General features: G+C 30.7%; 1 protein-coding gene across 1 annotated transcript in view; it reads left to right on the top strand.

Moving 5' to 3' along the window:
* Snmp2 (Sensory neuron membrane protein 2) overlaps positions 1–626 on the top strand; it is a 28,247-nt gene extending 27,621 nt beyond the window's left edge. The window contains exon 9 of the mRNA XM_088264227.1: positions 234–626. Coding sequence (XP_088120353.1) covers positions 234–401 — 168 coding nt within the window. The 3' untranslated portion in view covers positions 402–626. The remainder of the gene's footprint in view (positions 1–233) is intronic.
* The last annotated feature ends 14,470 nt before the right edge of the window (positions 627–15,096 follow it).

The following is a 15,096-nucleotide window of genomic DNA, read 5'->3' as shown; positions in this document are numbered from 1 at the left end:
TTAGGTTACTTAGGTTACGCATTTCGAGACCTTTACTTATTAGAATTTACATTAACTGTTAAAATATAAGACCTCTATTTGTAAAACAGACTTTTTAACAACTTTTACGTTGTGACAAGTGTGTTTTTTTTTAAATTGTAATATTTAAATCTTTTACAATTCTCTTTGGTTGAACTCGAATTTTTAGGACATGGTTTGCTTTTTTTTCATTTCCAGTGATTGGTTTGTTTCAGGGAGTAGAATTACCCGATGACATGATAGACTTACTCAACGACCAACTCTTTAACGTTTTACAAATCCTGGATGCCGTGAAATGGACGCTGATCGCAGTTGGAGCTGCGCTGATGGCTGCCGCGTTTATTTATTGCATGATCAAGAGAAAAAAGCCTGTAGCTGTTTGAAGGATATTTAATATGATTAAATTGATGCCTCTGTCGAAATTCGGTAAATTGCCTTACCGAGAAAACACTATCCATAAGTATTTAGTAGCACAATGATAAAATCATTGATATTTTTAAAAGGTATCTTGATTATCTGAGCAGAATTAAATACACAAAATCATATTTCTCATACATGTGAATTTTTTAATCATAATTTTTTTTCAAATATATTTTTTTATCTACCACGTATGTATTTTTTCCTAACACACATCGCTCACTCCTTTCAAGAACGTCATAAATCGAAAAACTTGATTTTTCAAGAGAACGTTTTTAAACTTTAAAAATATAATACAATTTATCAAAAATAAATATCAAGCCACTTATTGAACTTTTTACTGTGCAATAGATCTTTTTAGGTTAAACTTGAATCTGAAAAATAACTACTTAATTTTTTTTTTAATAAAACTATACTTATTCTTCAAAATACAAAAACAACACTTTCTGCCCTGTAGCGGGTAAATATTAAGTTAAAAATATGTCTCTTTTGCTGGGATGTGGTACATTTTCTGGGCATTCCGAAAACACGCACAAGTGAAAATTGACGATTTTTGATTTATGACGTTCTTGAAAGGAGTGAGCGACATAGTATTTAAGAAAAAATATGAAAAATATGAAGAAAAAAAAAACAGTTAGACACCTGACGCGATTTACTTACGAAACATCATTCTTAAATTCAGTTTATGATTCCAAAAGACATAGAAATTTTACATTCTTTACATATTTCCATTTCGCTTTTTCTATTCCTTCATACAAATTATCTAAATTATAGAAAAAAAGGAAATTAATGCTACGAGCTTGAAACTTCGTATGAAAATATATCGCTCACTCCTTTCAAGAACGTCATAAATCAAAAATCGTCAATTTTCAGTTGCGCATATTTTCGGAATGCCCAGAAAATATACTATATCCCAGCAAAAGAGGCATATTTTTAAGTTAATATCTACAGGATAGAAAGTGTTGTTTTTGCATTTTGAAGAAAAGGTATTGTTCAATTATTTTTTAATATACTAAATATTTTTCAAATGGAGAAAAAACCTTCAGGTTTTACCTAAAAAGATCTGTTGCACAGTTAAAAGTTCAGTAAGTAGCTTGATATTTATTTTTAATACATTGTATTATATTTTAAACGTTAAAAACGTTCTCCTGAAAAATCAAGTATTTTGATTTATGACGTTCTTGAAAGGAGTGAGCGATATCTTATCTATTAGCCGAACCATTTTTTATATTCATCACCGCCATCTCTCAAAGATTATTAAAAATAATTTTAAAAAGTTTCAAATCACAACACATTGGATATACATAGTAAGCCCGTGTGGGTGAGTGAATAAATAAAAAAATATGCCATAGATGTCGCATAAATTGGAATGCATATAATATTTTTCATATTTTTTTAAATTTACAAACAAATTTGTTTCATACTGAAGTCCAAAAATTGAATATATATATATGTATTAATTTTAAATCAAACACAGATTTGTTGAGTCTACTAAGTTGTATTTTATTAACAAAAACACATAAAAAAATAATGCCCTAACAATGCGAAACAATTGTCACAATATAATTTTTTATGTGTTTTTGTTAATAAAATACAACTTAGTAGACTCAAAAAATCTGTGTTTGATTTAAAATTAAAATGGAGTTCTACAAATTAAACGCCAAATCAATAAATAAATTGAAAATATATTTATAAATTCAATTTATAACCTGTGTAAGACTTGTAATTAGAAAATCCAACTACGCATATCCGCCCGCAGATCCACGGGATCGCAAAAAAATGAATTTATGCAGTGCTGTATGAAATTTTATTTTTAATTTTTTAATTACATGTTTAATTATTTATTAATTTTAAAAAACATTTTTTTATTCGTAATTAGTTAAGAATTTTTTTTTTATTTATATTTATAATAGAAGCATTTTTGTTTGAAGTTTCCGAAGAAATTAAAAAATATTTATGTTTCGTCTTTTAAATTTGATGTGATTTTGTCTCACATTTACGTGTTCGGATTCGGATACACTTACCTCACATAAATATACTAACTTGATTGAAATGTGTTAATCGATTTTGTCATTCGATTAATCAAAAATGCTGTATGTATTGCTTAACAGCCAAGGCTAACTAACGAATTGATACATTTGTTGAATGCAAATCTGTCAACAATAATACTTTGTGATAATTTTCTACTAATAAGTCCGACATCATTAATAGGTGACTCAAATACAAAAAAGGTATCTTAAAAACTCGTTCCGGAAACTAAAAAAAAAACAATGATTTTCCATGCAAAATATCATTTATCGGCTCAGTAATACGCTATTTTTTATATATTATTTTTAACCCTTACCCCAACGGTGCATAGGGCACTGCATCGTATTGACGCAGTGTTATCTTAATCGTTAACAGATGAAGGCAAGGAGATTACTCCTGCGCCTCAGGGACCAGTCCAGGGTAATATTAAATACATATTTGAGTGTAAAATCATTAATATTTATTTTCAACCTCCCCTGGGAATCGAACCCAGGACCTCCTGCACGGTATCTAAACACTCTACCTATTACACCACGGAGGCGGACACTATATGGAGACAAAATCAAGATTTCTTAAAGAAGAAAAATGTTTATTTACTTTTTAATGAAACCAGGACCGAGACGAATTAATATTTGGAAAGAATACTGTGCCCATTTTTTCAAATTTTATTTTTATTTTAACCCCTCGAATCCCGCTGAAATGGTGCGGGATCCATTGAAACGCGACATTGAACTCCCCACCTGTAATGCAAACTTGTGCTATTTCTAGACCGTTATGCCATCAAATTTAAAACGTTTAGAGAAATCATAAAGTAAATATACTCAACGACAAATAATGATTTGATTACTTGACACCGATCCATTTGTTTACTCATCTCGCAAAAGGGGCGACTGATACTAACATCGTGATATTTCATGTTCTTGCGGAGAATAGTCGATGTTGCAGGCGACGCGACATATTGTGGGGTAGTTTTTTTGATTCTCTTAAATATACGGGCTTTGTTAACACGTCGCTCACTCCTTTCAAGAACGTCATAAATGAAAAAAACTTGATTTATGAAATTTATTTACATTTTTAAGAAAATATTCTACAGTGGATTATGCGAATAAATATCATCATCGTATAATTAATCAAACTAATAGTTTTATAGTTTATTCATTGCATCAGCATTTTCAGTGATGTGATAAAAATTGGTTTGAACCATTCTGTGGGTAATCTTCCAGTGCCACATATTTGATTGAACCGTTTCACTAAAATATGAGTACCTTAAATATCTGAAATTTTATTTTTGTTCTGTGTTTCATCGGGTCCTGCTAATTTTCCGACTTTTCGTAGTTTAATTGAATTAAGTATTTCAGAACCACTATCTTCTTTTCTTATTTCAAAAGTGTACCATAACTATAATGTTACACTATGATTGTTTCACAAATACTGTGAGATGTTACATAAATGTACTAACAATGTAAAGGGTTTAAGTGTTTTCACACATATCGCTCACTCCTTTCAAGAACGTCATAAATCAAAAAACATGATTTTTCAGGAGAACGTTTTTAAAGTTTAAAAATAAAATACAATGTATTAAAAATAAATAACAAGCCACAGATCTTTTTAGGTAAAACCTGAAGGTTTTGTCGCCATTTGAAAAATATTAAGTATATTTAAAAAAAATAATTAAATAATACCTTTTCTTCAATATGCAAAAACAACACTTTCTGTCCTGAAGCGGGTAAATATTAAGTTTAAAATATGCCTCTTTTGCTGGATATAGTACATTTTCTGAAAAAATAGACGATTTTTGATTTATGACGTTCTTGAAAGGGGTGAACGAAGTGTCTTTTACATACTATTGGTACAGAGCTGGAGACGCTTATTACTTTACTTTTGGTGGAGCGAGAGATGCCAAAAAACACTTTATCTACAGATCGGAATTGGATTTGCACTCACTTTTCATTAGGTTACTTGTGACTATTATACAACCCTAATTAGTTATTTTAGACTTATTAGGGTCGGGTTTTAATGAAAAAAAAAAACAGCCTACAACAATGTGTTAATTATTAATAAATAATATGCAAAGCCATGCGTATTGTTAAATACTACAAACTAAAATTCGTCTTCTTCTTCTTCTTCATGAGCCATCTGACCTCCGCTGCTGGATATAGGCCTCTTCCTCTTCTTTCCATTTCTTCAGGTTGCGACTGCGTCTTCGGACCATCTCTTTTGGGGTCTTCTGACGCCTCTTTTGTTCTCCCAAGGTCTCTATCGTTAAATTCTTAGGGTCTATAAAAAACATATTGCAAGGCAGGATGGACCCCAAGAATCAAATTAGTAGACGGCATATAATTTTATGGACTTGTCAGTCTTATGAAACTTTTGTATCATTAGAGGGAATAAGTTGTCATTGCGCCAGTATGCAGAAATTCGATTGGACGGTGAAGGTATGTAAAAATATTAGACACAAAATACTTACCAATAAATTATCGATTACGTCACAATAAAAGCATCCCACCGTCCCGCTCTTTTTTCGGTTTTTCTGTTTTCATGTTTTGGTGCATTTAGGTAGTTATATTTTAACCTAACCTTACCTTACCTAACCTAACCTAACCTAATATTGATTCCTTTTCTGTGAATATGTTTTTTTTTAAATAAATATGGTAATGAGACTAGTCCAATATTCGGGTTTTGAAAAGCTCATTAAAATGTTTTGATTGATGTATTTTTTAAACAGTTACAAGATCAGTGGTACCTTATGTAACAATCATCTCCATACTCAAATAATTTGTTTAATTTTTTTCAAATATACGAGTATAAATATATCACCATTTGTTTATTAGTGGTTTTCTTAATGTCTATTTCTTATTGGTTGTCATATACAATATTTCAAGTAGCAGAAAAAATATTTTAAAGATGACCTTCTTTATTCCGACCGGTTCAGAGGGTAAAAATATTTTGTGTAAAAATATAATGTATAATTATCTGTAGTCATTTGTCACTATTAGTGGTGAAATAATAAATTAATCATTCCGTACTACTTACATATTTAAATTACTTTCTTTCGTTTATGTACGTTATTTTTAGGCATGGCAAATTCATTCACGGGTCGATATTAGTAAACATTACCCCAATATTTATTTAGCCATATGCATTGTAAATAGTGAAATATATTTATATTTTACACATCTTATAATACCATCAACTCCCAATATTTGAGTGTGAAATCATTTTCAAGGAAATAAAAAATTTCACCATTTATCAATCGCGGCACTAACTCAGTGACGCTACAAATGAAAATCGAACAGTATGCATCGTAGCGGAGAGCTTTGTTACAACACCTAAGCAGTATGTAATCGAAATGAACATGCATTTAACTAACGTGGACGCATGTACGTGTGCATTGCCCCATTAGACATATCTCTCACTCCTTTCAAGAACGTCATAAATTAAATAAACTTGCAAATATTATTTTGTAGATAATTTGTGGGGGAGAGGAATGATCTGAGGGGTGGAGACTTTAAGGGGACATTTCTAGGGTCCTAAGTAACACTTAAAATTTTGAACCAATTGAGCAAATGCTAAATATATAAATAAATAAAAAGGTTGATGTTTAAGTCACCTGGATGTTTAAGTCAGTTCGAAAAGGGGTGAGAAGAAGATAAAATCAAGATATGTGATACAATGCGCCATTTTTTGCATTGACAGTTATGTCAATAAGAAGTTATTCTTTCATATTTGATCTATTAACTTTGGCAAATCTTCTCTGGTCCCATTTTTCATCATTCATTTCAGTCTCAACACCAATGTGTTACCACACATTCCTCTTTTATTACTTGCATGTCCAGTTGTCATATATCATCATATATTATTGTGATCGTCATTCCACCATAAAAACATAATTTAGAAGAAATTAGGTAATCCGAGACCAGAAACCAGCAAGATTTCATTTGTGAAAATTCAAATGGATTATTGGTATTTTATGTTCCTGATTGGGGTCATATCATAAGATTCAAATGATAATCTCATAACTGTTTACATATTACACCATTGGATTTACATTACACCGAAAAAAGAACATAAATATAGATGAAAGAAGATTGTATTAAAAAAATATATAAAATGTATTAAATGTTGAATATATTATTATTATTGTATAAAAATACAGTAAAACTTTCAAAACTTTATTTGCATTGCATAATTGGTCAAGGCGATAAAAAAACAAATACGTGTGCTACATTTTGTTAAGAAAAATCGAAAGTGATTTTTCCGCAGTCATTTCAGCAAAATCTTCAAAAGGCTCCGGGTTCGATTTATAGCTAAATTCACTAAAATAACTTCACTAAAATAACATCACTAAAAAAACTTCACTAAAAAAACTTCACTAAAATAACTTCACTTAAATGACAATAGCTTCAATATTATTTGAGTCCCCAAAATGATAACATAAATGACACAGTCCAACAAAATAAGAAAAAAGATGGTGCCGGTAATCCAACTACAAATGTTTTCAATGTGCTGATTTCAAAAACGCCATCAGATTTTTTCAGCTCTATTTTTTAAGATACAGGTTAATTGACGTTAGTTCTGATACTAGCCATAAATAATAATAATAATAATAAAACCCTTATCCGCACCCCAATGGTGCATAGGGCACTGCTTCATATAATGCATGGAATATATGGAAAAATATGCCTGTACGAATAAAAGTTATATAATATATTGTATATATTTTTTTAAAACCCTTATCTACCCCCAATGGTGCATAGGGCACTGCTTCATATAAACGCAGTGTTATCTTGATCGTTTACACATGAAGGAAAGGTGATCAGCCCTCCGCTTCAGGTACCAGTCCAGGGTAATATTGAATAAATATTACAGTAAAAAAATCACTTATATTTATTTGACCCCCCCTGGGAATCGAGCCTGGGACCTCCAGAACGGTAGCCGAGCGTGTTGACCATTACACTACGGAGGCGGATGAAAATAAAGAATTAAATATTACGTTATCGTTCAAAATGAAAATATCTTATTAAAAATTGGAATTTAATTTGCCAAATATATACCAGGAATTAAATCTGAATCAACCTGAACAATGAACACTGGATAAACGGAAATAGGCCTTAAAGAGAGGTCGTGATTCAAGAAAAACAAAACGTAATCAACAAAGCTTGAGATACAAGAGAAATTTTATTTCTTCTGCCTTCGCATATTATGTTGGGGCTGATGAAGCAATTTGTAAAAGCTTAAAATCAAGATGGAAATTGTTTTGGGTACTTGTCAGGTAAATTTTCTGGGATTATCATGGAAAAACTAAATGCCGGTATATTTGATGGTCCTCAAATAAGGAAACTTGTTAGCGATCCACAATTCAACACATCGATAAATGAGACTGAATCTAACGCTTGGCGATTATTTTTTCGAGTAGTACAGAATCATCTTGGGAATCACAAAGCAGAGAATTATGTTGAATGAGTAGAAACTATACTTTCAAATCTTAAAATTCTCGGTTGTGACATGAGCATAAAAGTTCACTACCTCCACAGCCACCTAGTGAGAACAGGCAGGGGGAAAGATTCAATCAGGACATTAAAACTATGGAAGATCGATATCAAGGACGATGGGATATCCACATGATGGCCGACTACTGTTGGAGCCTTCAGTGAAACTACCAAACTAAACTCCATGCAAGAAAGTTATGTAAAAGGAAATTTAAGTGATGAGTGACTAATGTATGTAAATTTTGTAATAAATGTGTGCTTTTTTTAAATCTGGTAAAAGTAATAGTTATAACGTGAAATATACTAAAGTTGAAAATTTTAAATGCCACGTGTAGCATATCTCAAAAAATAGATCTGACAAATTCTGAGGGCTATTTATTAATATTTATTATTAACAGTTGAAAAATCATGGGCACCAAAATGTCTGTTGGCTTGTGTATTCAATCGAACCTCGATTTTCCTGTAGGTATATAAATAAGACACTCGGAATTCATGGAACATGGATTCTAAAAGAAAAGACACATTGTAAAAACAGCAAATATTTTTCGAAATGAATGTATGTACCTACTACTGTACCGATTCACCGTGTATAGTGTACATATCATCCCTCAATTATACAATCCCAGATACCATCGATAAAAATGTATTAAAAAAAATTGAAGTAGTAAATAGCTTGAAATAATAGAAAAAGAAAAATAATAATTAAGAGGACAAATGACGAATTCAATAAATGAAAATGTTAAGGTTAACTCATGACAGGAAATAATTATAATATTTATCGAGTTAAAAATAATTGGTGAGTGCTGACAACACGTTTACGAATAAATTGTCATCGTTTAAATAATGTATGTTAATAATGTTAGTATGGTAATAATGTTTTTTTCTTACATTTCACATTTAATAAGTTTTCTTTAAATCCGCTAGTAAATGAATGTCTTTGAAGTAGGGTTTATAGAAATTTGAAGTTTTTCACATGCAAAATACATACACCTCCTCTTGTATTCATCATAATAAACCTTTTTACCGTGTTCTCGTGTTTCATCATAATAAACCTTTTTACCGTGTTCTGAAACTAATAAAACATCCATGTAAGAATACCTGGAAATCTAGGTAGGTATTTATCTTCATAATATTTTTTTAAATAAAGATATATCAATATTTTGTACCCTAATAAAACCATATTATTCCATAATATGTACAGTGGATCCTCGGTTTACGAACTCGATTCGTTCCATCAATTTTTTCGTTATCCGAAGCGAATTTTTCAATAACTGGAATAATCTGTTTCGGGCGCAGGGAAAATGACTCTTTAGTAATTCATCGCGGAAATCCTTTTCAAAATAATGAAATTATTTAAAGTATTAGCTAACAAAATATATTTTTATACCTTATATCATAATATACCATAAAGCAATAAACATTTTTTTTATATCAACTTACCGAACAATTAAAATCGTTATAAGTGAATCATTGCGATTTCGTATTTTTATGATGAAAAAAAATCATCACATTATTTATAACGGCTTAAAAAATGTTGAACTAAGTTGGAAAAATAATATAATTTGATAGCATTGTTTGTTAAATATAATAATTTTTTTTTTGATTGTCGAAGAAATCCGTTTTTATAAATATTTTTTAAACCCGTTATCATTTATTCTTGACATCATGGAATATGTTTTCCCTGGTGAAAAATACATTTGACGAAATGCCATTGTTACACATATGGATAAAATGAGTTAGAAGTAAGAAAACTAGGACAGATAATTTCATAACAGTAGGTTAAAGGTTTTTTTCCACGTACTTGTACAAGTATGTGTAATATAATAATAATCAAATCGTTTTTCCTAGGTAGAAGTAGTTCTAACAATGATTTTTTAACAAGTAAATCTTATGTTATACGAGAAAAACTGGGATTTAGCTGAATAAGGGTTTAAAAGCGCTCCTTTATAATAAAAATGGAGCGCTTTTAAACCTTAATTTTAAATAAATGGTTTTTATTCGAGCATATTTTTTTTAGGTTTAAAATTGATTAAAAAATTGTTTTATTTACATATTTTTATTTTTAACACACATAAAATTTCATTTTACATATTTTTTTCTTCATAAATTCATATTTATGTGCAGTATATGAAGTCTACAAACTGCTTTCAAGTTCCATCTATGGACTACCGGATCCTTTGCATCATCCCAACTAGTATTCGCGTCCTAAACCGCGCCAGACGACAACTAACGACAAGTTGCTAGGAGTGGACATCTCATAATTTTATTACTTACTATTAATTTTAAATATTTGTATGAGCCCAAAGAGAACTACAGGACTGGTTTAATGTTCGGGTTTAGACACCATATTTTAATAAAACCGATCGATGTAGCATTTGACCGGACGAATTCTGAGACAAATAAAGATGTTTTGTACTTATTTTCAGAAGGCAACATGTATTTTTGATTTAAAAGGCATTAATAAATTATACACAGTTACATTTGTATTGTTTCTATGCAGAAAAGGATATGTCGGTATATATGTACTTACGTTTATTACATTACCCGACATGGAAATATCAGATATCTGTTGAAATATGCGGAATGCAGTTTGAAGAAAATGTGTGCGCGTGTACGTAGAGTACATTATACTGAGGCTAGTAACTGTTTCAATTAGCAATAAACGTAGAAGTTTTCATTCTTTTCAATACGTACATTGTTGGTTTTAATTAATAAGTATTGTTACTTAATACGTACTTACGTGTTTTGTAATCCGGCTCGTCATATCTGAAACCGCAACCTTTTTATTTGCACGTTTGTATGCGTTAATTTCCACAGTCGCGGGCAAAGGTTCCTAACAACTTTTACTAAAATGCTAGTTCTGCAGTCTGCAATATACAATACTTGTACCGTGTCATAATAAGGCGTTGGAACGTAGCCAAGACCCTTTGTCCTCGATAAAACCAATCAATTTACTTACGGGTATACACTACCCGATCTGCCCTGTTTAGTTTGGCATAATTGATTTAATGCGTATTAGAGTGAGGCTATATCGACATATTCTATTCCGCGAAAAAATACCACTTTTAATAAGTATGAAGTATATTCTAATAATCGTATACTTGAATGAAAAAATATAAGTACCTATCCCGACATTGTACGGACAGTGACCACAGTTGATTTGTTCACTGAAATATAATTGCTCAATACATACCAATTGAAATCCGGATTATAAGGTAGTGTCAAACTTCATGTCCAAAATAAAGTTATATTTTAATTTACAATTTAAATGTAACTTTATTTGAAAATCACTATACATATTTTATTATAACTTAATTATAATGTTTACCGGTTTTGAAGCTAACCGTTTTTTTCAGAATTAATCAGTCTTCAATAAGAAGCGGTTAGCTTCGAAACCGGTAGACATTATAATTTAGTTGTAATAAAATATTGATAGTGATATTAAAACAACGTTATATTTTAATTGTAACTATCGTGCTTTACAAAGTTTTACATTTTGGTCCCCGTTTTTTGATCAGTGAGAATTACAAAATTATGGAATGTATGTTTATAAATGTTCTAAATATGGGATTATTACTAATAACGGGACTCTATTACACTACATAAGATAAGTTTAATTAATATAGGGTAGGCACTGGTTTTATATTTATATATGTATAACATAATTATAAATTTGAGATTGAATTAAATTTTGTCCTTGTAAATTTCCACACTTTTTTATTACCTATTGATTGAATAACTGGTCCAATAAAATGCTCTGACTTCTTTTCAGGATTGGTACTAACCCTTAATTTGTGTGGAGGTGAGATTTTTCTCTAAGACAAAAGATATTGTGGTCATATTGTAGCAGCATATTGTGGTCAAACAACCGATACCATAGTAATATTCATAATTCTTTTCCTGCAACTGCGTCAATATGCTAATTATTTTCCTTATTTTGTTTTGAATATTTACTTCAAATTATGTTTTTTTTATTTATTGTTTATTGTAATCAGACTAGAAGTGTCATAAATTGTTATAATCGAAATTTCGGTTTGTGAACTTTTTGGTGATGTATACTAATTTTTAGCAACGTTTACCTTACAACATTTTGAGTGTGTCCAAATACTTGTTTAAAAATCTGGATTATCAAATATCACACTCAAAATTTTATAAATAAGATAACCGGTCAAATAACATAATCAGCTACAAAAAATATAATTATGTTTTCAGGGGAGCTTTTAATCTTAATATGTGAACTTAATCCAAGATTCGGACCTTGCATACATATAGAAAGAGTCTTTGCTTAGTGAAACAGGTTTCCCTATTCCAACATAGATGGCTGTTGTGAACTCACATGTATCATGTCACGAGTCTGATCAATATATCAACGAGTTCCAATCGAGTGATGTGGTTGTCAATCATGGGTAGAATTAGTGAATATTACACGTGTATAAAGTGATCACTTAACCAAGCCTATGACGGTCGTAAGCTCTGTAAATAGGTTTCCATTTATGTTGAGATTTCAAAAACGAAACGATTTCACTGATTGATATTATGGCAAAAATACAATATGCATAAATAAGAATAAAGTCTGGGCATTTACGGGGCTTACGACCGTCATAAGCTGGTTTAAGTGATCACTTCACACACGTGTATCATTCACTAATTCTACCCATGATTGACAACCACACTACTCAAATTCTTGGAATTTCGATATACCTACGATTATATGGTCCAATTGTGAAAAATTGTACAAGAATCACTAGAATTTTCACTAGAGACATGTATTGGTGAGATGAAGAAGATAAAATAAACAATAAAGAATATTAAAAAATTAAGCAGAAACTTTTCATTTTATTATTTTTGCTTATAATTTGACTAGAAAATTTATTGACAACATTTTGAGTGTGTCTAAATACTTTAAACTAAATAAATAACTCCTATAATTGGAGATAATCCAGATTTGTGAACAAGTATTTGGACACAAATTGATCATCGTTTTAACTACCGTTTTTTTTGTGCGAGATTGTTTAGAATTTAATATCATCTCGATCAACCCTGTTCATTTTCGAACAGATTATGTTTATGTTTTGTGATACAATGTCTGAATACATTTTCACAATCACGTGTATTTTGCCATAATATGGGAGAGCAGAAAGTTATCCTTTTTTGATCTTCATAATAATTGGATATACTGGAATTAAGTTCACATTTGTACCGATTTACCGGTAATGCTAATTAGGTAATTCCGCGGGACCCACTCACACGCCTACATGAACACATCTAACTGAATGTCCACCTAACGTTTAGATGCCCTTAGTACAAGGCAAACATTGCATGTCCCTGAACTTTCAAACATTACCTATAAGATGTAAGTGACAGTAATAAAAAACTAATTTATTTAATCAATTGATTTATTCGATTTAATTAATTTATTCGTTTTATTAAAAAAAAAACAATGTAAGTGATAGTAATAAATAACTTAGAATTGAAATTTCTTCATAAAGATTTTTAGTTCAAATTATTTAACAATACTGCCAATAGATGATGTGCTAGAAAAAGTGCCTATTTAGTGACCAAAAAATTTTTTTTCACAATTTTACGGTTAATTTGTAAATTTTCGATTTTGCAACACAAAAATCAGAAATGCTCATATAATTTTAAAAAGCACATATTTATATACATAAAATTACATCGGTACATAATACTAACACTGATCAAAAACCAACAAAATCAGTACCTACTTTGTTGTTCCTCCTTTTTTATTACTGCTTCAATACGTTTTGGCATGGATTTCACCAAATATTGTATATAGTCTTGGGAAAAATGTTCAAACCACACTTTTCCGATGATGTTTTTAATGTTTGCCTTTGACTTAGGCTTTATTTTTTCATTTCGATTGGCATTTTATGCCACAAGTTCTCGATAGGGTTCAGATCAGCACTATTTCCGGGCCAATTCGGTGTTGGAATTCCATGAATTTTCATATATTCTTTGACCAAAATTCTTTTTGAAAAGTGTAAAAAATTTCTAATATTTATTTAACATTATAAATCACAGTATCAGAAAAAAATACTTTTGCTTGGTGACCCGGTGCAGAGTCATCTTAGAAAAAACACTCATAATATAGAAATAGTGCATTTCTATTAACGGGAATATATAATCCTCCTATTTTTTTCTCAAATTTCTGCTTTCACAGTTCTTTTATAAATAATATTAATTAAGAGAAATCGATTAATTATTGTTTATAATAATATTTGATCGTATAATTCGTCGTGCCTAAAATTATTGTAGTATTAGATTAATAATTAAATCGTTCTTAGGACTACGTTTAAAGGTGGAGACTGACCTTCACATTTCGTCGTAACGTAACACGTTACGATGCGAGCATTCAGGCAGTCAGCACACCGAGCCGAGCGCTCCATCCATAGTTTAGGATGCTCGGTGATGCTCGCCACGATCGATGTTACTACGAAATGCTCCGGTCAGTCTCCACCTTAATTTTTTTATTGTTTGTCATCGTTAAAATCCCTCTGGGATATCTCTGACCATATCGTTTGCTTTTGTAGTTGCAGTTTCCCGTTGGTTCATTCCCATTTTGGTACTGTAAACACGGTAATACATATTATTTTTTTGACATCCCATCAAAGATGAAGAAGAATATGAAAGTCTGGGCATTTACGGGGCTGACGACCGTTATGGGTTGGTTTAAGTGATCACTTTACACACGTGTAACATTCACCAATTCTACCCATTATTGACAACCACACTACTCAAATTCTTGGAAGTTCTATATATATGAACCAATTTAGAAACCTTGTTCTTGAATCACTAGAAGATCTATTGGTGAGATGTAAAAAAGCTTTTTATTAAGCAGAAAATCTTATATTAGTATGTGGGTCCAAATCCAGTAGGGTAATACATATTTATGTTATAGAGGTAGGTAATTTTAAAAATGTGAAAATAAATACGCCAAATAAAAGCAATCGATGTTTGATTAGTATATATATTTGCGTTTGAACTATACTTCGATGCACGCGATAACCGTCTTGAAATTAATGAGTTAAATAAAAAACTCGCTGAAGTGAGTGATGACGTAATAAAAATTACACGCTCGCGAGTCGTTCAGAGTTGAGAGTGAGGGAGGTTCTAAAATTTGATC

This window comes from Brachycentrus maculatus, unplaced genomic scaffold (genome assembly GCF_059751285.1).
Source record: "Brachycentrus maculatus isolate JH-2025_06_01 unplaced genomic scaffold, ASM5975128v1 h1tg000221l, whole genome shotgun sequence".
NCBI lineage: Eukaryota > Metazoa > Arthropoda > Insecta > Trichoptera > Brachycentridae > Brachycentrus > Brachycentrus maculatus.
This window is presented reverse-complemented; position numbering and strand designations above follow the sequence as displayed.